This window comes from Pristis pectinata, chromosome 6, assembly GCF_009764475.1.
Source record: "Pristis pectinata isolate sPriPec2 chromosome 6, sPriPec2.1.pri, whole genome shotgun sequence".
NCBI classification, from domain to species: domain Eukaryota; kingdom Metazoa; phylum Chordata; class Chondrichthyes; order Rhinopristiformes; family Pristidae; genus Pristis; species Pristis pectinata.
The window spans coordinates 319,737-341,203 of record NC_067410.1 but is presented as its reverse complement, the minus strand read 5'-3'; the positions used below and the strand labels follow the sequence as shown (position 1 = coordinate 341,203).

At 49.1% G+C, this 21,467-nt stretch overlaps 1 protein-coding gene across 2 annotated transcripts in view; it reads right to left on the bottom strand.

The window, feature by feature from the left end:
* The window catches only part of LOC127571753 (protein kinase C delta type-like), an 83,730-nt gene that overhangs the window by 42,409 nt on the left and 19,854 nt on the right, over positions 1–21,467 (bottom strand). For both annotated transcript variants that reach the window (XM_052018426.1, XM_052018427.1), the window contains exons 2-3: positions 5,860–5,992; positions 4,465–4,664 (exon numbers count right to left, since the gene is read on the bottom strand). In XM_052018426.1, the coding sequence (XP_051874386.1) occupies positions 4,465–4,664; positions 5,860–5,974 (315 nt within the window). In that variant the 5' untranslated portion in view covers positions 5,975–5,992. The remainder of the gene's footprint in view (positions 1–4,464; positions 4,665–5,859; positions 5,993–21,467) is intronic.

Below are 21,467 nucleotides of genomic sequence, written 5' to 3'. Positions count from 1 at the left end.
GTAAGTTGAAGTCTCCCACGATAATAACCCTGTGATTTTTGCATCTTTCCATAACCTGCCTCCCAATCTGCTCCTCAGTATCCCTACTGCTACCGGGGAGCCTATAGAATACTCCCAGGAGGGTAACTGCTCCTTTCTTGTTCCTAACTTCCACCCATATTGACTCTAGAGAGGATCCTTCTACATTATCTACCCTTTCTGCAGCTGTAATAGTATCGCTGACCAGTATCGCCACCCCTCCTCCTCTTCTCCCCCCCCCAACCCTTTTAAACCACTGAAAACCAGGAATATTCAATATCCATTCCTGCCCTGGTGACAGCCAAGTGTCTGCAAGAGCCACAATATCATAGTCCCATGTACTTATCCAAGCTCTCAGTTCATCACCCTTATTCCTGATACTTCTTGCGTTTAATTAAATGCACTTTAGCCCATCCACCTTTCTACTTTTATAGCCTGTACTCTGCTTCTCCTTCCTCAAAGCCTCTCTACCTGTCAGATCTGACTTTTCCCCATCCCCTTCTTCCTCTGACCTACTCCTCCTGTTCCCACCCCCCTCGCAAACTAGTTTAAACCCTCCCAGACTACCCTAGCAAACCTACCTGCAAGGATATTGGCCCCCCTCAGGTTCGGGTGTAACCCGTCCTCTCTATACAGGTCCCACCTTCTCCAGAAGAGATCCCAATGATCCAAAAATCTAAAACCTTCCCTCCTGCACCAACTTCTCAGCCACGCATTCATTTGCCATCTCCTCCTATTCCTACCTTCACTATCACGTAAATGATGCCATGGAACAAGCTCTGGACAGGGGTTCTCTATGCTACAAGATGGGGAACCAACATTTCCCAGTAAAACTAATCCCTCCCACAGGCTAGAGTGAAGGCGATCCTGAGATGGGAGGTTGTGGGCACTGGATCTCCCTCCATCAATGGGTCTGGTACTCCAGGTGAGAAGGAAAGTGTAACCAGTAAAAGTGGGGCCCTCCACCTTTCCTGCCCAACACTCATCAGTGTAAATGTCGTAGGTAGATCGCCTTTCTGCAGATGGTGGTGGGGCAGAGGACAGTTGTCCCTCTCTGTGTCAGGGTACAGAGGAGCTTCGCCAGGATGCTGCCTGGGATAGAGTGTTTCAGTTATGGGGAGGGTCCTTGGAGCAGAAGAAGTCCAAGGCGTCCTATTACAGCGCCAGCAATCGGGTTTCGATTCCTGTCACTGTCTGTAAGGAGTTTGTACGTTCTCCCGTGTCTGCGTGGGTTTCTGCCGGGTGCTCCGGTTTCCTCCCACATTCTAAAGATGTATGAGTACGTTAATTTGGGGTTTAAAATGGGCGGCACAGACTCGTTGGGCCGGAACGGCCTGTTACCACGCTGTAAATAAAATTTAAAAAATTAACAAAGGGGCGTAGATAGGGTGGATAGTGAGGATCTTTTCCCCAGGGAAGAGGAGTACAAGACCATGGCAAGGCCGAGGTTTAGAAGGAATCTGAGGAGGTATTTGTCACCCATGGGGGGGTGGAATCTAGAAAACACTGAAGGGGTGGCAAAGACTCTCACAACACTGAGAAAGTAACTAGACAAACACTTAAATGACCAAGGTATTGAATGCTGGTAAATGGGATTAGCACAGGTAGGTACTGGATGGTCGGCATGGACATAGCGGGCTGAAGGGCCTGTTTCCATGCTGTACAGTTAATGATACCATGCCGATGACTAGGACCTGGCTCCGCCTGGATTTCCAGAGCTAGAAATAGTGACTTACTCTTTGGCCTGATGCAGGCATGGGGAGAGATTCTGACCTGGTGCCAACTCAAGGCCTAGATTCATAGACCAGTACAGCACAGAACAGGCCCTTCAGCCCATAATGTTGTGCCAACAAAACTAATCCCTCCTACCTACAGAATGCCCATATCCCTCCATTTTCCTGTCATTCCTGTGCCCATCCAAGCCCCTCTAAAAAGCCCCCCAATGAATTTGCCTCCACCACCCTATCAGGCAACGCATTCCACGCATCCACTACTCTTTCAGTAAAAAACATGCCCCTCACTTCTGTTCTGAACCTCCCCCCTCTCACCTTAAATGCATGCCCTCTGGTATTGGATCACTCAATGATGGGAAAAAGATATTGCTTGTCCACCCTATCTATGCCCCTCATAATTTTACACACTTCCAACATATTACCCCTCAACCTCTGCCACTCCAGAGAAAAGAGCCCAAGTTTGTCCAGCCTCTCCGGATAGCACATGCCCTCTAATCCAGGCAGCATCCTGGTAAACCTCCTCTGCACCCTCTCTAAAGCCTCGACATCCTCCCTATAGTCAGGTGACTAGAATTGTACACAATACTCTAAATGCGGCCTAACCAGAGTTCTATAGAGATGCATCATAACTTCTTGACTCCTATAGTCAATACCCCGATTAATAAATGCAATAATTCCATAAGCCTTCTTAACCACCCTGTCTACTTCTGTAGCCACTTTCAATGAGCCATGGACTTGCACCCCAAGGTCTCCCTGCTCTTCAACACTGTTAAGGGTCTTGCCCTTAAGAGTGTACTGCCTCTTGACATTAGTCCTACCAAGGTGCAACACCTCACATTTATCCAGGTTAAACTCCATCTGCCATTTCTCTGCCCACATCTGCAGCTGATCTATATCACACTGTATCCGTCACCAGTCTTCCACAATATTCACAACTCCACCAATCTTGGTATCGTCTGCAAACTTACCAACCCACCCACCAACATACTCATCCAGGTCATTTATGTACATCACAAACAGCAGAGGTCCCAGCACAGATCCCTGCGGAACACCACTACTCACAAGCCTCCAGCCTGAATAAGTCACTTCAACCACCACCCTTTGTCTTCTGCAGGCAAGCCAGTTCTGGAACCACACAGCCAATTCTCTACTGACCCCATGCATCTGAACTTGCTTGATTAACCAATTATGTGGGACCTTGTCAAATGCCTTACTGAAGTTCATATAGATGACATCCACAGCTCTACCTTCATCAGTCTCTCTCGTCACTTTGTGAAAAAACTCAACCAGGTTAGTAAGACATGACTTGCCCCGCACTAAACCAAGCTGGCTTTCCCTAATCAAGCCATTGGATTCCAGCTGCTCATATATCCTATCTCGAAGAATTTTCTCCAGCAATTTCCCTGCAACTGACGTGGACTCACCGGTCAATAGTTCCCAGAATTTTCCCTTCTTCCTTTCTTTAGTAGAGGAACAACATTAGCCACTTGCCAGTCATCCGGGACCTCACCCATGGTCAAAGAGGACACAAAGGTACTGGTCAAGGCCCCAGCATTTTCATCTCTCACCTCCCTCAGTAACCTGGGGTATATCCCTTCGGGCCCCGGAGACTTATCCACCTTTATACTGTTTAGGAGACCTAACACTACCTCCTCCTTGAACTCTAAATACCCTAACATGTTTCTGCCCTCAGTTCCAATTTCTGTGTCCTGCATGTCCCTTTCCTGGGTAAATACTGAAGAGAAATACTCATTCAGAACCTCACCCACATCCTCTGCACGCAAACATAGATTCCCTTCTTTATCCTTAAGTGGTCCTACTCTTTCCCTCGTTATCCTCTTATTCCTGATGTAGGTATACAATGCCTTTGGATTCTCCTTAATCCTAATCGCTAAGGACTTTTTATGGCCCCTCCTGGCTTTCCGAATTCCTTTCTTGAATTCCCGAGAAACTCAGGGAAGATTCCTCTGCCATTGATGCTGGTGGTAGGATCCTGACAGAGGTGGGTAGTTGGTGTGGCTGAGATGCCTACAGTCTAATGTGGGGTGGGTATGTCAGCTGCTGGCAGCGACTAACCTGAGGAAGATGAAACTTGGTGTAGGGCGATTTACAGTTCACCATCAGTTAGGTGGTGGACATCCTCATGCTCCCCACTAGCTCTCCCTTTAGCTTCTGGGGAACTCCAGGAGTTCCTGGAAAAGACCAGGGATTGCTGCAATGGTCCAGATGTGGTCAGAACTGGCGCTGCTCGAGGGGTCTGTCTTTGGGGTGTGGGAGACTTGAGGGGTGTGGGAAACGAAGTCTCAACACCTGATCCGCTGAGGCTTTGGATTGAGCACTGGTAGGTGGGATTAGTAGAAATGGTTACTTGATGGTCAGGAGGGACACAATGGGCTGAAGGGCCTGTTTCTGTGCTGTCTATGAAAATGGGGAAGGATGCAGATTGGAGCCCAGATGAGCAGCATTGGTTCATGGGTTCCCTGGTGGGCTGCTGAGGGAGTGGAGAGTCACAGGAACTGCACTCGGTCCCTGCAGTGGGGTATGGGTGATGTCAATGACCAAATACCAGGGGAGGTTTACCATAAACGTTACACCCCAACCACCCTTACACCCATTCCCTTGTCTGTAAGGGATCACATCTACTCCCATTTCCTCCTGTACCTCAAACTGTGACCAACTCCCAGATTAGGTCTAATCCTCCGAACAGACTCACCCAGAATTCTGCTTTCCCATTGCCTTTCTTGCAGCGCTCAGCAAGGACCGAGACCCCAACGGTAACCTCTGACAGGGGCTCCTCTGCACTCCCCATCAGGACAATCTGGATGACTCGACCCTCGTAGATGTGAGCATCGAAGGAAGACTTCCACTCTGGGTACATGGTCGGCTTCTTCTGGATCAAGGTCTTGCCACGTTCTGCGGGGATAAAGGACGGTGCACAACAGGAATAAGGTCACAGCAAAACAACAGGAAATCACAGGGATTGGTGAAATGCGAAGGAGGGAGAGAGGGGTGGGGAGGGAGAGAGGGGTGGGGAGGGAGAGAGGGGTGGGGAGGGAGAGAGGGGTGGGGAGGGGTGGGGAGGGGTGGTGAAGGGGGGAGGGGTGGTGAAGGGAGCAGAGGTCAGGGAGGGAGTTGAGGTGGGGAGGGAGCGGAGGTGAAGGGGAGGAGGCAGATGGTGGAGGGAGGGAGGGAGGGATAGGGACGGAGGGAGGGGGTGACGGAGGGAGGGGGTGACGGAGGGAGGGAGGGAGGGAGGGAGGGAGGGGGTGACAGAGGGACGGAGGGAGGGAGGGAGGGGGGGAGGGAGATGGGGAGGGAGATGGGGAGGGAGATGGGGAGGGAGAGGGGGAGGGAGAGGGGGAGGGAAAGATGGGGGAGGGGGAGGGGGAGGGATTGAAAGGAGGGGCAAGGGGGGAAGAGGACAGGGAGGAGAGCAGGATGAGAAGGGGGGAATGGGGGGGAGAGGGAGAGGACGGGGGGAGGGGGAGGGGGAGGGGGAGGGGGAGGGGGAGGGGGAGGGAGAGAGGACGGGGGGGAGAGGGAGAGAGGACGGGGGGGAGAGGGAGAGAGGACGGGGGGGAGAGGGAGAGAGGACGGGGGGGAGAGGGAGAGAGGACGGGGGGGAGAGGGAGAGGACGGGGGGAGGAGCAAGATGAGAAGGGGAGCAAGATGAGAAGGGGAGCAAGATGAGAAGGGGAGCAAGATGAGAAGGGGAGCAAGATGAGAAGGGGAGCAAGATGAGAAGGGGAGCAAGATGAGAAGGGGAGCAAGATGAGAAGGGGAGCAAGATGAGAAGGGGAGCAAGATGAGAAGGGGAGCAAGATGAGAAGGGGAGCAAGATGAGAAGGGGAGCAAGATGAGAAGGGGAGCAAGATGAGAAGGGGAGCAAGATGAGAAGGGGAGCAAGATGAGAAGGGGAGCAAGATGAGAAGGGGAGCAGGATGAGAAGGGGAGCAGGATGAGAAGGGGAGCAGGATGAGAAGGGGAGCAGGATGGGGGGGGGGATTAATTCCCCAAGAACTGGACGGAGACCAATGGGTACTTGAAACCACAGCTGGAGATCTGCCCCCAGGTGAGGGACCTCCTTCATGGGGCCAGGATGTCATACCTGTGGTCATGGCCTCCTTCATCTTCACAGCAATGAATGGCTGCTGATTCTCGGTGACATTCAGGGTCAGGCCCAGCTCATAAGAGCTGAAGGAGATGCGCAGAAACGGAGACATGGCAGAATGCGAGGAGGCCTGGAGGTGGAAGAGAAACAAAGGTTCAATACAGACCCATTGCTGCCTCCCATACACTAGCTCCTGCCCACACCACACTGCCCGTCCCCTTAACACTATAGAGACAAACCCGTCCCCACCGGTACCGTTCCCCGGTGTTAAACAGTGACAGACCCATCCCCACCAGTACCGTACCCTGGTGTTGTACAGTGATAGACCCGTCCCCACCGGTACCTTACCCCAGTGCTGTACAGTGACAGACCCATCCCCACCAGTACCGTACCCCAGTGTTATACAGTGACATACCCGTCCCCACCGGTACCGTACCCTGGTGTTATACAGTGACAGACCTGCCCCCACCAGTATTGTACCCCAGTGTTATACAGTGACATACCCGTCCCCACCAGTACCGTACCCTGGTGTTATACAGCGACAGACCCGTATCCACCGGTACTGTACCACGGTGTTATACAGCGCCAGATCTGTCCCCACCAGTGCTGTACCCTGGTGTTATACAGTGACAGACCCGTCCCCTGGTGTTATACAGTGACAGACCCGTCCCCACTGGTACCGTACCACGGTATTATACAGCGACAGACCCGCCCCCACCAGTACTGTACCCCAGTGTTATACAGCGACAGACTTTTCCCCCCCAGTACTGTACCCCAGTGTTATACAGCGACAGACTCGTCCCCCCCAGTACTGTACCCCAGTGTTATACAGCGACAGACCCGTGCCCACCAGTACTGTACCCCGGTGTTATACAGCGACAGACTCGTCCCCCCCAGTACCGTACCCCAGTGTTATACAGTGACATACCCGTCCCCACCAGTACCGTACCCTGGTGTTATATAGCAACAGACCCGTACCCACCGGTACTGTACCACGGTGTTATACAGCGACAGATCCGTCCCCACCGGTGCTGTACCCTGGTGTTATACAGTGACAGCCCCGTCCCCACTGGTACCGTACCACGGTGTTATACAGCGACAGACTCGTCCCCCCCGGTACTGTACCCCAGTGTTATACAGCGACAGACTCGTCCCCCCCAGTACTGTACCCCAGTGTTAAACGGCGACAGACCCGTGCCCACCAGTACTGTACCCCAGTGTTATACAGCGACAGACTCATCCCCACCAGTACTGTACCCCAGTGTTATACAGCGACAGACTCGTCCCCACCAGTACTGTACCCCAGTGTTATACAGCGACAGACTCGTCCCCACCAGTACTGTACCCGTGTTATACAGTGACAGACTGCTCCCCACTGTATGCATTATACAGTGACAAATATGTTCTTGTCAGAACCACACCGTAACGTTGACTGTGACAAACTCCATCCCCACCAGTATTATACATCAATAGACCTGTCCTGTTATTACCGTGCCCCAGTGCTCAACAGTACCCCTACTGTACCCCAGTGTGATACTATGATAACCCTCTGCCTGTCAGTCTGTATCTCAGTATCATATTGAGACAATCCAGACCTATCAGTCCTGCACCCTAACATTATACAGTGACGGACATTTGGCCCCCGAGCACTGGCAGCTGTAAACTGGGGGTCTACGAGGTGTGTGGACCATGAGCAGCAGTAGAAAGGTCCACCACTGCAATCAGCAACCTGATGCTGCCAGACATTCCTCACTATTAGCCAGAGGACCATGGTTCAATACATAAAGAAGGTTCTGCCAGGAACAGAACCAGGCATACACAGGAGGTGCCAATCTGAACCACCACACACACATTGAATATCAGTAACAGAATGCAATAGACAAGGGACTAGCAATCTGCGAACCAACAAATCACATAAGATCTCCACAGCCCTGTCACACTGAGTCATCCTGATGTTGGACAATTAAACAGCTAATGAGAGGAAGAGACTCCAAGAACACCCTCGTCCTCAACAATGACAAGACCCAGGATGTGAGGGTTGGAGGCAAGGCTGAAGCATTTGTCACCATGACCACATGAGTGCTGGGTGCACAACCCATCTTCCTGATATCTCCACCTTCACAGGTGACCATATTCAGCCAATCTGATTCATTCCAAGTGACGTTAAGAAACAGCTGAGAGCACTGGTAACCGGAGCAGTCAACGTGCCAGCCACAGTGCTGAAGACCTCCACTCCAGAACCAGCTGTAACTGCTGTCCAGCTGGTCAGTACAGTTACAACACTGGCATCCACTCAACAATGTGGAAAATTACCCACGTACATCCTCTTCACAAAACGCAGGACAAAACCAATCCATCTAATACCACTCAGCCAGTCTACTCTCATTCATCAGCTAAGAGATGCATGTAGTGGTTAGCGTAACCCTATTACAGCGCCAGCAACCCGGGTTCAATTCCGGCCGCTGTCCATAAGGAGTTTGTACGTTCTCCCCATGACTGCGTGGGTTTCCTACGGGTGCTCCAGTTTCCTCCCACATTCCAAAGACGTACATAGTTGTGGGCGTGCTATATTGGCACCGGAAGCGTGGTGACACTTGCGGGCTGCTCCCAGAACACTCTACGCAAAAGGTGTATTTCATTGTGTGTTTCGATGTGTGTGTGACTGATAAAGATATCTTATCTCATCTTATGTCATTGATTGTGCTATTAAGCAGCACTTCCTCACCAATAAGCTCTTAACCGAGGCCCAGTTTAGGAATTATCGGGAACACTCCTGACATCACAACCTTGGTCCAAATGTATTGGTATTGCTTTATTATTGTCACTTGTACCGAGGTACAGTGAAAAACTTGTCTTGCATACCAATCATACAGGTCAATTCATTACACAGTACAGTTACATTGAGTTAGTACAGAGTGAATTGATGTAGTGCAGGTAAAAACAATAACAGTACAGAGTAAAGTGTCACAGCTACAGAGAAAGTGCAGTGCAATAAGGTGCAAGTTCACAACAAGGTAGATTGTGAGGTCAGAGTCCATCTCATTGTATAAGGGAACGGTTCAATAGTCTTATCACAGTGGGGTAGAAGCTGTCCTTAATTCTGGTGGTACGTGCCCTCAGGCTCCTGTATCTTCTGCCTGATGGAAGAGGGGAGAAGAGAATGGCCCGGGTGGGTGGAGTCTTTGATTATGTGGACCAAGGATTTGAATTCCAGAAGAGGTGAGAGTGACTGATTGATAATAAACCAATACCAATACCTTGAAGTCAGGCTATATTTGACTGAGCCACAGAAACTGTTGGAGGAACTCAGCAGGTCAAGCAGCATCTGTGGAGGCAAAGAGTGAAGACCCACACTTGACGATTCAGGAACAGCTTCTTCCCCCCTATCACCAGATCTCTGAACAGTCCACGAACACTACTTCATTATTCCTTGTTGCACTATTTATTTTTGTAATTTACAGTAATTTCATGTCTTTGCACTGTACTGCTGCCACAAAACAACACATTTCACGTCATATAAGACAGTGATAATAAATCTGATTTTGATTCTGAAGGAATCCATCTGTAGTCTCTTTCATCTCCAGTATTTGACTGAGTGTAGAATCAAGCAGCCCTGGTAAAAGTGAAGTCCATGGGCACCAAGGGAGAAACACTCCAGTGGTAAGAGTCATTCTTTGTCATTGTTGGAGGCCAATTACCCCAGTCCCAGGACATCTCTGCCCCAGGTCAGTGTCCTGGTCACAACCACCTTCAGCTGCTTTCTAAATTGGTAAATAACTGCTAAATTGGTTCATTATTGTCACATATACCAAGGTACAGTGAAAACCTGTCTTGCATACCATTCATACAGATCATTGCATCACATCAGTATATTGAGGTAGTACAAGGGAAAATAATAGAGAATGCAGAATAAAGGGTTACAATTACAGGGAAAGTGCAGTGCAGGCAATAAGGTGCAAGGCATAATGAGGCAGATTGTGAGGTCAAGAGGCCATCTTATCATATTAGACCCATAGAGCAACACCACACGGATACAGGCCCTTCGGCCCAACCAGTCCATGTCGACCATTGTGCCCACCCAGCTAGTCCCAATTTCCTGCATTCAGCCCATATCCCTCCAAGCCCCGCCCCTCCATGTACCTATCCAAGTGCTTCTTAAATGATACTATTGGACCTGCCTCACCCACTTCCTCTGGCAGCTCGTTCCATATACTCACCACCCTCTGCGTGAAAAAGTTGCCCCTCAGGTCCCTTTTAAATCTTTCCCTTCTCACCCTAAACCTGTGCCCCCTAGTTTTCGACTCCCCTACCCCGGAGTAAAGACTGTTACCATCCACCTTATCTATGCCTCTCATAAATTTAAACTTTTCTATAAGGTCACCCCTCATTCTCCTACGTCTAAGGAATAAAGACCTAGTTTGGCCAACCTCTCCCTGTAGCTCAGGCCCTCGAGTCCTGGCAACATCCTCATAAATCTCCTCTGCACTCTTTCCATTTTAACCACGTTTTCCTGTAACAGGGTGACCAAAACTGTACACAGTGCTCCAAGTGTGGCCTCACACCAATGACTTACACAACTGCAACATAATCTCCCAACTCCTATACTCAGTTCCCTGACTGATGAAGGCCAGGTGCTAAGCACTTTTATCATCACCCTGTCTATCTGTGATGCTGCTTTCAATGAGCTATGCACTTGTACTCTGTTCCATTACACTCCCCAGTGCCCTACCATTCATGGTATAAGTCCTATGCTGGTTTGACTTTCCAAAGTGCATCACCTCACACTTATCTGTATTGAAATCCATTTGCCACTCCTCAGCCCACTTCCCTAACTAATCATGACCCTCCTGTAATCTACGACAACCTTCTTCATTATCAACAACACCTCCTAATTTCATGTCATTTGCAAACTTACTGATCAATCCTTTTGCATTTGCATCCAAATCATTGATATAAATAACAAATAACAAGGGTCCCAACACCAACCCCTGCGGCACAACACTAGTCACTGGCCTCCATTCCGAGAAACAACCTTCAACCACCACCCTCCGCTTCCTACTTCTGAGCCAATTTTGAATCCACCTAACTAGCTCTCCCGGGATTCCATGGAACCTAACCTTGCTAAAGTCCAAATAGACAACATCCACTGCCCTACCCTCATCTACCTTTTTGGTTACCTCTTCAAAGAAAACTAAAAGATTCGTCAAACACAACTTCCCATGCACAAAGCCATTATGACTCCTCCTAATCAGACTCTATCCAAATGCTGGTAGATCCTGTACCTCAGAATTCCCTCCAGTAACTTCTCCACTACTGATGTCAGGCTGACTGGCCTGTGGTTCCCTGGCTTGTCCTTGTTTCCCTTCTTAGACAATGGAACAACATCAGCCACCTTCCAGTCTCCAGGAACTTCACCAGTGGCTAACGATGAAGCAAATATCTCCGCAAGGGCATCCGCAATTTCTTCTCCAACCTCCCACAAAGTCTGAGGATGCACTCGATCAGGCCCTGGGGATTTATCCACCTTAATGCGCTGTAAGACTGCAAATACCTCCTCCCTAGTAATATGAACGTTCTCCAAAACACCTCCACTTGTTCCCTTACCTCTTGAGCAAACATGATTTTGTCCTCAGTATACTATACAGTTTACAGATAATCCTTGAAACATTAGATCAATGAGTCTCACGTCAGTGGTAGGGAAGCTATTGGAGAGGATTGTTAGGGATAGGATTTATGAACATTTGGAAAACCATGGCCTAATTAGGGACAGTCAGCATGGCTTTGTGCAGGACACGTCATGTCTTACTAACTTGATTGAGTTCTTCCAAGGAGGTGATAAAGGTAATTTATGAAGGTGGAGCAGTGGATGATGTCTACGTGGATTTCAGTAAGGCTAAAGGTTCCTCATGTCGGCTAATTGTGAAGATTAAGATGCTTGGGATCCATAGTGACTTGGCTGTTTGGATTCAGAAATGGCTTGCCCATAGAAGATGGGGGTAGTGGTCGATGGGACTTATTTTGACTGGAGGTCCATGACTAGTGATGTTCCACAGGGATCTGTACTGGGACTCCCCCTGCAACTAGATCCTCAACTTCCTCATAGGGAGACCACAGTCATTGCTGATTGGCAATAACATTTCCTCCTCGCTGACTATCACACAGGTTCACCTCAAGAATGTGTGCTTAGCCCACTGCTCTACTCTCTCTACGCTCACGAGTGTGCGACTAAGCAAACACCATCTACAAATTCGCCGACGACACTACTGTCATTGGTAGAATCTCAAATGGTGATGAGGTGGTGTACAGAAGTGAGATAGATGCCTTTATTAGTCGAGGCATTGACTTCAAGAGTCAGGAAGTTATGTTGCAGCTTTATATAATACTGGTTAGGCTGCATCTGGAGTATTGCATTCAATTCTGGTCACCCCATTATAGGAAGGATGTAGATGCTTCAGAGCAGGTGAAGAAGAGGTTCACCAGGATGCTGCCTGCATTAGAGGGCACGTGGTATAAGGAGAGGTTGGACAAACTTGGGTTGTTTTCTCTGGAGCAGTGGAAGCTGAGGTGAGACCTGATAGAGAAGACAACAAGAGGCATTGATAGAATAGACAGCCAGTATCTTTCTCCCAGAGGCATGCATTTAAGATGTGAGAGGGTATATTCAAAAGAAATGTGTGGGGCAAGGTTTCTTTTTACACACAGTGATTGGTGGGTGCCTGGAATGTGCTGCCGGGATGGTGATGGGAGGCAAATACAATAGAGGCACTTAAGAGGGTCTTAAATAGGCACATGAATGTGCAGATAATGGAAAGATATGGAAATTATGTAGACAGAAGGGATTAGTTTAGTTAGGCATTTAACTACTAGTTTAATTAGTTTGGCACAAGATAGTGGGATGAAGGGCCTGTTCCTGGTCTAAGGACAAGGGCGGCATCCTCTCCTACCTCCCCATGAACATCACCTTGACTTAGAAAGATTACCTATGGGTGGGCATCCTGGAACTCTCCTCCCAACATTAGTGAAATAGGAGATACATTAAACAGGAAATTAGAAACACATGCATTAAGTATAAATCTAATTATGGGTGACCTCAATCTACATACAGATTGGGCATCCCAAATCAGTAGTAGTACTGGGGAGGAATTTCTGGAGCGCATGTGTGATGGTTTTTGGAGGCATATACTGAGGAACCAGTTAGATAACAGGTCATCTGTGACTGGGTATTCCGTAATGAGGCAGGATTAACAAATAATCTTGTGCAGAATTCCTCAAGGAAGAGTGACCATAATATGGTAGAACTTTTCATGAAGATGGAGAGTGACAGTTGATTCTGAGATGATAGTCTTGAATCTAAAGAAAGGGAACTCTGAAGGTACGAGTTGGCTGTGGTAGATTGGGGAACGTTTCCTAAAGGGTTGACTGCACAGGCAATGGCAAGCATCTAAAGAGTGTGTGGATGAATTACAACAATCATTCATTCCTGTCCAGTACAAAAATAAAACCTGTAAGGTAGCCCAACCATGGATTGCAGAAGGAATTTGGGACAGTGTTAGACCCAAGGAGGGGAAATACAAAAATGCAGAAAAATGAACAACTAGGGTTTGGGACTAATTTATAAGTTAGCAAAAGAGACAAAAGGACCAATTAAGAGGAAAAGTGAGTATGAGAATAAGTTTGCAGGGAACATAAAAACTGTCTGTCAAAGCTTCTATAGACAGGTGAAGGGAAATAGATTAGTGAAGACAAATTTGTCCTTTACAGTTAGAAAAGAGGGTATTTATAACAGCAAGCAAATAAATGGCAGACCAATTAATTTTTTTCCAAAATGCAACACCTTGCAATTATCTGAATTAAACTCCATTTGCCATTCCTTGGCCCACTTACCCAGCTGATCAAGATCCCCCCACCCCCCTATAACTTTTGATAACCTTCTTTACTGTCAATGATACCATCTATTTTAGTGTCATCTGCAAACTTACTAACCATGCCTTGTAATTCTCATCCAGATCATTGACAAACGATAATAGGCCCAGCACCGACCCGAGGTACACCACTAGTCACGGGCCTCCAGTCCGAGACACAACCTTCCACCATCACCCTCTGCTTCCTACCATCAAGCCAATTGTGTATCCAATTAGCCAATGGGACCCACACCATCAGTACTGTATCTGTGTTGTACACATTGCCTGAGAGGGTGGTGGAGGCAGATTCTCTCACAACATTTAAGATTTAGATGAGCACTTTGAACACTGTGCATAGAAGGCTATGATAGATTGTTTTGTCTGGAGCTTTGAAGTTGGAGGGGCAACCCGATAGAAGTTTATAAAATTATGAGAGGCATAGATAACACAGATAGTCGAGTCTTTTTTCCAGGGTGGAAACGTCATAAATGAGAGGCGGAAAAATTTAGAGGTGATGCTGGAGGCGATATTTAAAAGATGTTTGGACAGGTACATGGATAGGAAAGGTTTAGAGAGATATGGGTCAAACACAGGCAAATGGGACTAGCTCAAGCAGACAACTTGGTCAGCACAGATGAGTTGGGTTATAGTGTCTGCTTCCGTGTTGTACAACTCTACAAAGAGTGGTGGGTGCCTAGAACGACCTGCCACAGGAAGTGGGGGAAACAGGTTCAAAAGCAACATTTAAGATGCATTTAGACAGACAGGCAGGGACTGGAGGGACTAGGGACTGTGCACAGGCAGATATAGGTAATGCAGGCAGAGGCATTAGTTAGATTGGCACCATGGATGGCAAAGACATGGTGGGCTGAAGGGCCTGTTCCTGTGCTGTACTGTTCAATGCAAGGCTAGGTTGTGTGCTGAGAAATTGAGATGGATACATGACGGACAGGTGCACTGCAGGGACAGAGCCCATTTCTGTGCTTTACTGCATGGAAGCTTTAGATTTCCGAGCACAGACTCTCTATCCCAGGACACCTTTGCTTCACCACTAGAATCCATCTGGAAGGTGCAGCTCCCACAGAATTCCTTGCACTTGATTTGGCCTGTGCCAGGTTGGAGCAGATAGTGTGGTCCTCGGGAAAGACAGCTGCACACAGGAGCTCATTTCCTTTTTTATTTTGAGTTGGTTTAAGTACATTCAGTTTTCAGTTGTGTGCCTACAAATATTCAAAAAATATTGTAATAACTAAATAGGAGCATTTTTATACGTTTGTGAATGCCTTTTACATTCCCTCTACACTATCCTGTCACACAGCCAGGGTAGGGACATGGTCACCTCTGGTTGGGGTTGCTCATTGGATCTAGACTTCGGGAGTTGGTCCTACACAACTGCAGCCCCTGCTCTCTGCCGGCCCATTCTGCAGTCTGGGGTCTCCCACTGGAGATCTATACAGGGGTTCCCCCCTCCCCCCCTCCTTTCATTAGGGAGCCAAGGTGGGGAGCCCTGCAGAAAGAAGGGGGGGGGGAAGAACTGCTGGTGGGGGTTGGGGGGAGTGGGAGGACCTGCTGGGGAAGGGGGTGAACAGGGGTTTCCCAGCAACCTTCCCCTGTGGAGGCTGTGGGTGCTGTGACCCTCTGCTGCTGGGTTGGGGGCCCTGAGCAGGAACAAGGCACAGACAGGTTAGGTCCTCGCACTCGAGGCCAGTACTGCTGGACCCAGCAGACACTATAAATAATTCCCTGTGGACAAGGTAAGAGACAGTGTTCCTCTCTGCTCCAGGATCTGGCTCCAGCTGCAACTCAAGCCAGTAACATAGGGCCACCTGAGGGAGTCTGTGGGACCCCAATTCCCTCAAGGAACCAAGGGAGGCTCCACCACCATCAATCCTGGAGGTGGCCGAGATACTTACTGCAGTGGTGTGGATGTGTTGGCCACTAGTAGCAACTTGCTTTGGGGAGAGGGAGGGATTGGGATTCCATCGTCGGCAAGGCAGTGGACATGTGCCCCATCCAGTCTCCCCTTGTCCTCACTGGACAACCCTAGGATTTTCGGGAAAAGGTTAGAGCTTACCACAAAAAAGCTGGCTGTGGTCTGTCAGGAGGTGGTGCTGCTCCTGGGGTCTGTCTGCACTGGAAACGATGGGGGAAGGGTGTGGGAATTGAGTGATATTGGTCCAACGTGTTCTCACTGGGCTACCGAGGGTGTGCAGGGTGAAGAACAACTGTTCTCATTCCCCACTGTGGTGGGACTTAAAAGTACTTTTGACATGAAGGTAACCATCGTAGGAATAGAGGGTTTCTGCAGATTTTACCATGACTTGGTTCTCAGGAAAGGCGATGTGATGTGGTGAGTCTCCTACCAGAAACCAGCACTATTCTAGGATTGGGTTGGAGCTACACCCATTCCACTTCTATCACTCCAGAACACCTGCTCCACCTCACTTTGCATTTGGACAACGCGCCATTACTGAGTAACGTGCATGCCCCATGATGCAAGTGTTCACTCTCGAGCTCCAACAACAGCAGCAGCAGCTATGTTATCCTCAGAGGGATTTCACTATAACCTTGGGGAAAAGGATTGCTCCTGTCCCCAGCATAGTCAAGCGTTGGTGGAGATGTTGAGGATCTGGTGGGCTCCTTTGACTTGGTGCACCATCCTGATTCCAGCACTTTCACACATGGGTACTTGCAGACATTTTAACCTCTTCCTACTTCAATCTGAGGCTAACAGATCCTTGACAGTATCCCTTGGCTTTGGGAGGGGAGTATGTCTGGCCAATCTGTATTCCATCCATCTGGAGCCATCCCTGTCTTCTTCAGAGGAGGTTGATGGGTCTGCTTCTGCATGGGCTGGGTTTGGAGGTCATCCTCTTGGCTTATGGTGACGATGTGCTCCTCATGGTCACAGTTCCCGTTGACCAACCAACCTTTTCGGCCACATCCACCATGTGGACCAATGGGGAGAAATGTTCCAAGGTCCTGATGCAGGGTCTCAACTCGAAATGTCGACAACCCCTTTGCCTCCGCAGATGCTGCCTGACCCACTGAGTTCTCCCAGCAGTTTGTATCTTGTTCCCGACTCTTGGTAGGATAGTGTCAGGTGGACTCCTCGCTGGAGGAGGTGAAACCACATATCTCCTCCATCTGGGAGATTACCTGAGCCCTGCTGAGAAAGCTTGGGCAGCAAACCAGAAGGGAAAGTCACCAATTGGCCAGGGCAGTGGACAGAACTTCTCCGAGTGATTTCCTCCAGGGGCTGAGCGCTGGTCATAAGCCAACTGATGACCTGTGCTGTGATTGCGGTTGGTCACTTTTGTGCCACCCCTGCCTTTGCCACTAAGATCCAGAAGAAGCTGGTGGATTTCTTCTGGGTTTCCTCTGCAGATCCAAGCCTCCTCATCGAGGGCAGTCAGTCACTGGTGTGCATCCATATCCAGGTGGTGACTTCAGACCCTACAGATACCTGTATTAGATCATCCTCTCAGACATTGTGCAGTGGTAATATATTACTGCCTTCAGGACGACACACAGTTCCCAGCAATGAGCATCAGCTGTGCTGCTCTGCAGGAGTTGCCTGTCTTTTAGCAGGAAAAGGATCTTCTCAGAATCTGGGATGTGGTCACCTCCAGTTAGAGCGGTCCACCAGCAGAGGACGGCAGCTGGATGTAGGGAAGGAACAAAAAGTGGACTAGTGTGCCACTGAGGCTTGCAGCCAAATCCTTGGCCAGGGGCCATCACATTGGGTGTCAAGAGGGGCTCGGGGCAACCCCTGCTCAGCCAGAAGTTCATTGGATCCAGGCCCTGAAACCTCGCTCAGAATCCAGACCCACGTAACTGGAGTTCTCTCTCTGTCTGTCCAAATCCTGCTGAGGGATTTCCTGAGAGCTGCTCCTATGCATTCTCCACCTTGTATGATGCCTGGATATGCCCACAGATGGCAGGGTGAACTAGTAAAGCAAGGGGGGGAGGGTTCTCTACTCTGAAGTCCTGCCCTTTATAGCAGGGACCTCAACTGAAGAGACCAGGCTCACAGTCTCCCAGGGCACCTGCCCTTTCTGTAGCCTGGAGTCCATGATTGGGGTATATCTGTAGAGAGAAGCTGCAGCCCTTCTGAGTACCAGTGTGGTGAGAATCTTGGTTAGATGACTTCCTTGTCAATCTGCTCCCGCATAAGGTGGCCATTCACAGGTCTCACAATGAGCCAACCACCTGCCCCTCTACATTTATACTGGGGGTGTCCCAGAGAGGGAGCTGGCAGTGTCTGCCAACTCCCTGGACACCTTCCAGGGCCAGTGGGAGCGCAGGGGTTGGTGTACATCCAGGTCAGCGAGGATGGTAGTTTGTATTTAAATGTTATAAAAAGTTGAAAAGAAAAGAAAAACAAAATGGATACAAAAACTCTCAGAGCCCTGTCACACCAGATACACACAGGGCAGGGACAGAATGTGTGATAATATAAAGAACAAAATGTTATAGGTATATAGGAAAGCCCCTCCAAACTGTCCAATCATGCACTCAGAGGACAAGGTCTGCATTAGGCTGGGGGCAAGGCCTCACTGATATCACGGCAATTCAGGGCTGCAGATGTCTGATATGCTATCTGGCCCTCGCTTGTCAGATGGGAGCTGTCCTCCCAGCTGAAGCGTGTGCCCGACTTGCTCCAAGGGAAGGTGGGTTTTGAGGCACAGCCATGTGCTAGCTCAGGAGCCTGGTGAGTGGATGATTGGCTCACAGTTTTATTAAACATGCAAGTACTGCGACACATGCCGAGGGAAGTCACCACACTCCAGATCCAAGGAGCCAGGAAATGCCTGAACGTGGTGAGGTTTCAACCCTGAATGTTGTCAGAGTCACCAACCCAGAGATTTGCAGAAACAGCAGTAAATCTATAGTTTCGGTTTTACAAATGCTGTGACTTATTCTGAAAAGAGGAAAGACAAGAGGGAATGGATGAGGGTGGCACTGGGAGAAATGATGGTTAGAACTTTAAAACCCCGTCGAGGTTTTATTTTTACCACACACTCATGCCCCTGCCCCAGACACAGCCATCAGCCTCTGGTTGTCCATGCCCACCCTGTACATCCTCACTGACGGAAAGCCATGGATGAGATCAGAACACAAGATCAGAAAAGGAGTAGGCATCAGCTCAAGCCTGCCCCAGTAAACAAGGCTGATCTGCCCCACACCTCATTGTCCCATTAATGCCACTTCTCCAAAGCCCCAAATTATAAAATCATAGCATCGTACAGCATGGAAGCAGGCCATTCAGCCCAACTTGTCCATGCTAACCAGTGGAACCCTTCTGTATTAACCCAATCACCCACCACTTGGTCCATAGCCCTATATGCCTAAGCAACTCAAAGGGCTCAGCTAGACACTTAAATGCTGTCAGTGACCTAGCTTCAACCCCTCTCTCCGGCAGTGCATTCCAGGTACTCACCACTCTCTGGGTGAAGATCACCCTCAAATCCCCTTTAAATTGATTACCCCCCCCCCCCAAACCTACATCCTCTAGTTTTATGTACTGATATGGGAAAAGGTTTCCTGCAGTCTACCCTGTCTATGCCCCTCATCATTTTCATTCATCAATCATGTTCCCTCTTAAACAACCACCACACCACCCCCCCCCCCCCCCACTCCAGGGAGAACAGACCCAGCCTCTCCAGTCTCTCTTCAGAACTGAACTGCTCCATCCCAGGAACCATCCTGGTGAGTCTCCTCTGCACCATCTCCAGTGCGATCACATCCTTCCCATACTTTGGTGACCAGACTGCACACAGTGCTCCAGCTAAGGTCTGACCAAGGTTTATTGGAGCCTAACCTCCCTACTTCTGTATTCAGTATCCCAATTAATGAGGCCAGTGTCCCATTTGCCTTCTCACCATGTTGTCTACCTGCATGGTCACCTGCAAGGATCTCTGGACTTGTACTCCAAGGTCCTTCTGTTCCTCTGAGAACACTGTCCCATCACACACTCCCAGGGTCAGACACGGGGTGAAGCTCCCTCCGTACCGTCCTGTCACACATTCCCAGAGTCGGACACAGAGTGAAGCTCCCTCTACACCGTCCCATCACACATTCCTGGGGTCAGACACAGAGTGAAGCTCCCTCTACACTGTCCATTGCACACTCTTCACCAACTTTCAGATGACATGCAGCTCCCAGAGTTGAGTGCTAGCTGTACTGTTCCAAGGGAGTGTCCCACCTTTTACTGGGGCCTTTTCAGAGTGCTGAGCACAGTTGCTTCTAGTTAGATGTCTACTTTCTGGTAGGGGCAGCTCTGGACAGGGGAAGAATGAGCTTCATGACACTGAGGCTAGCAGTGGGTGTCTAGGGGACACTTGTGGGGCAATGTTGACTGAGCTGAAAAACACGATGATGCTGGAGGAACTCAGCAGGCCAGACAACATCTGTGGAGAAAAACAGGCGGTCAACGTTTGGGTCAGGACCCTTGTTCTGACCCTCCCCCACTCAGCTGAAATTGCTCATCAGACCCAGGTCCCTATAACCACCTTTAGTGCTGGTCCCATACAATGAGCCTGCTCTCAGAATTGCCCTCCATGCCGTTCCTCGCAAGCTCTCCTGCACGAACCGTACTTCCTCACCCTCATCTGCCATCTTGACATCCCATGGGCATCTATTCTGCCATCAGGCAGTGAGTGGGATCCTGAGCGAAGCTCTCTCTGTGCAAGGGGGCTTCCCCCTTACACCTCTGATCTGGGATGGAGAATGCTGCCTAGGAAAGTTCCATGCCCTGGCTGCCTACAACTTCCATGGCTCAGACTAGTCTGTGTTCCATGTCTACATGGAGTGGGAGAGCTTTCAGCATGTGTTTGAGTACCTGATGGGGTGATTCCTCAGGTTCTGGGTGCAACTCAGCTTCATGTTCCAGAACTTTGGGCATTTAGTGCAAAGGTGAACAAATGGGTCAAGGGGCCTGTCATCTGCTCCTGGGCTTGACCAAGTTCCAGGCAGGGGGCTTGTAGGGGGCCCATCCAAGCAGATTGCTACCCCTCTCCTGGGATCAGATTGATTGCCAAGGTGCTCCTGCAGAGAGAGCACATGATGCCTGCTAGCTCGATGAAGCCATCCACAACTGGCGGACACTGCAGGAGCTGGAGTACTTTGCAGACACATTTTAAATTAAGGTTTTGTTAAGATTTTAAAGTTTTTAAAAAAACACTGGCTAGATACAGAGTAAAACTCTTGTTACACTTTCCAAGCAAACCCTCATGACCTGCCTCACTGGGAGTTTACTTCGAGTCTATGATTTTGCAATTGAATGTGGTGCATTGTAAGCTAACAAAGCAAATCAGCAAGGGCTCAGCTGAAGAGTCTTTGATTTGGTGCATTAACTCTTTCTTTTCACAGATGCTCCCTGGCCTGTTGAGTGATTCTCATGTTTTCTGATTTTGAAGTGGGTTGATTACTTTGTAAATCACATTGTCCACATTGAAAAACCTCTACATGCTTCACTCCTTTTTTCTAAAAAGTTACTAAAAAGTATTCCCTGCGTTCCTGGATTTAAACAATATTTTCCCCAAACTGATGAGATGGAGTAAAGCTCTCTACTTTCTTCCATCACACACTCACAGAGATAGTACATGATAGACACAGAATCTAATGACTGGTAGACCATGCTGTGTGAAACCAGCTACCTTATTTCCGACAACAGAGACTGGAGATCTACAGTCACAGAGT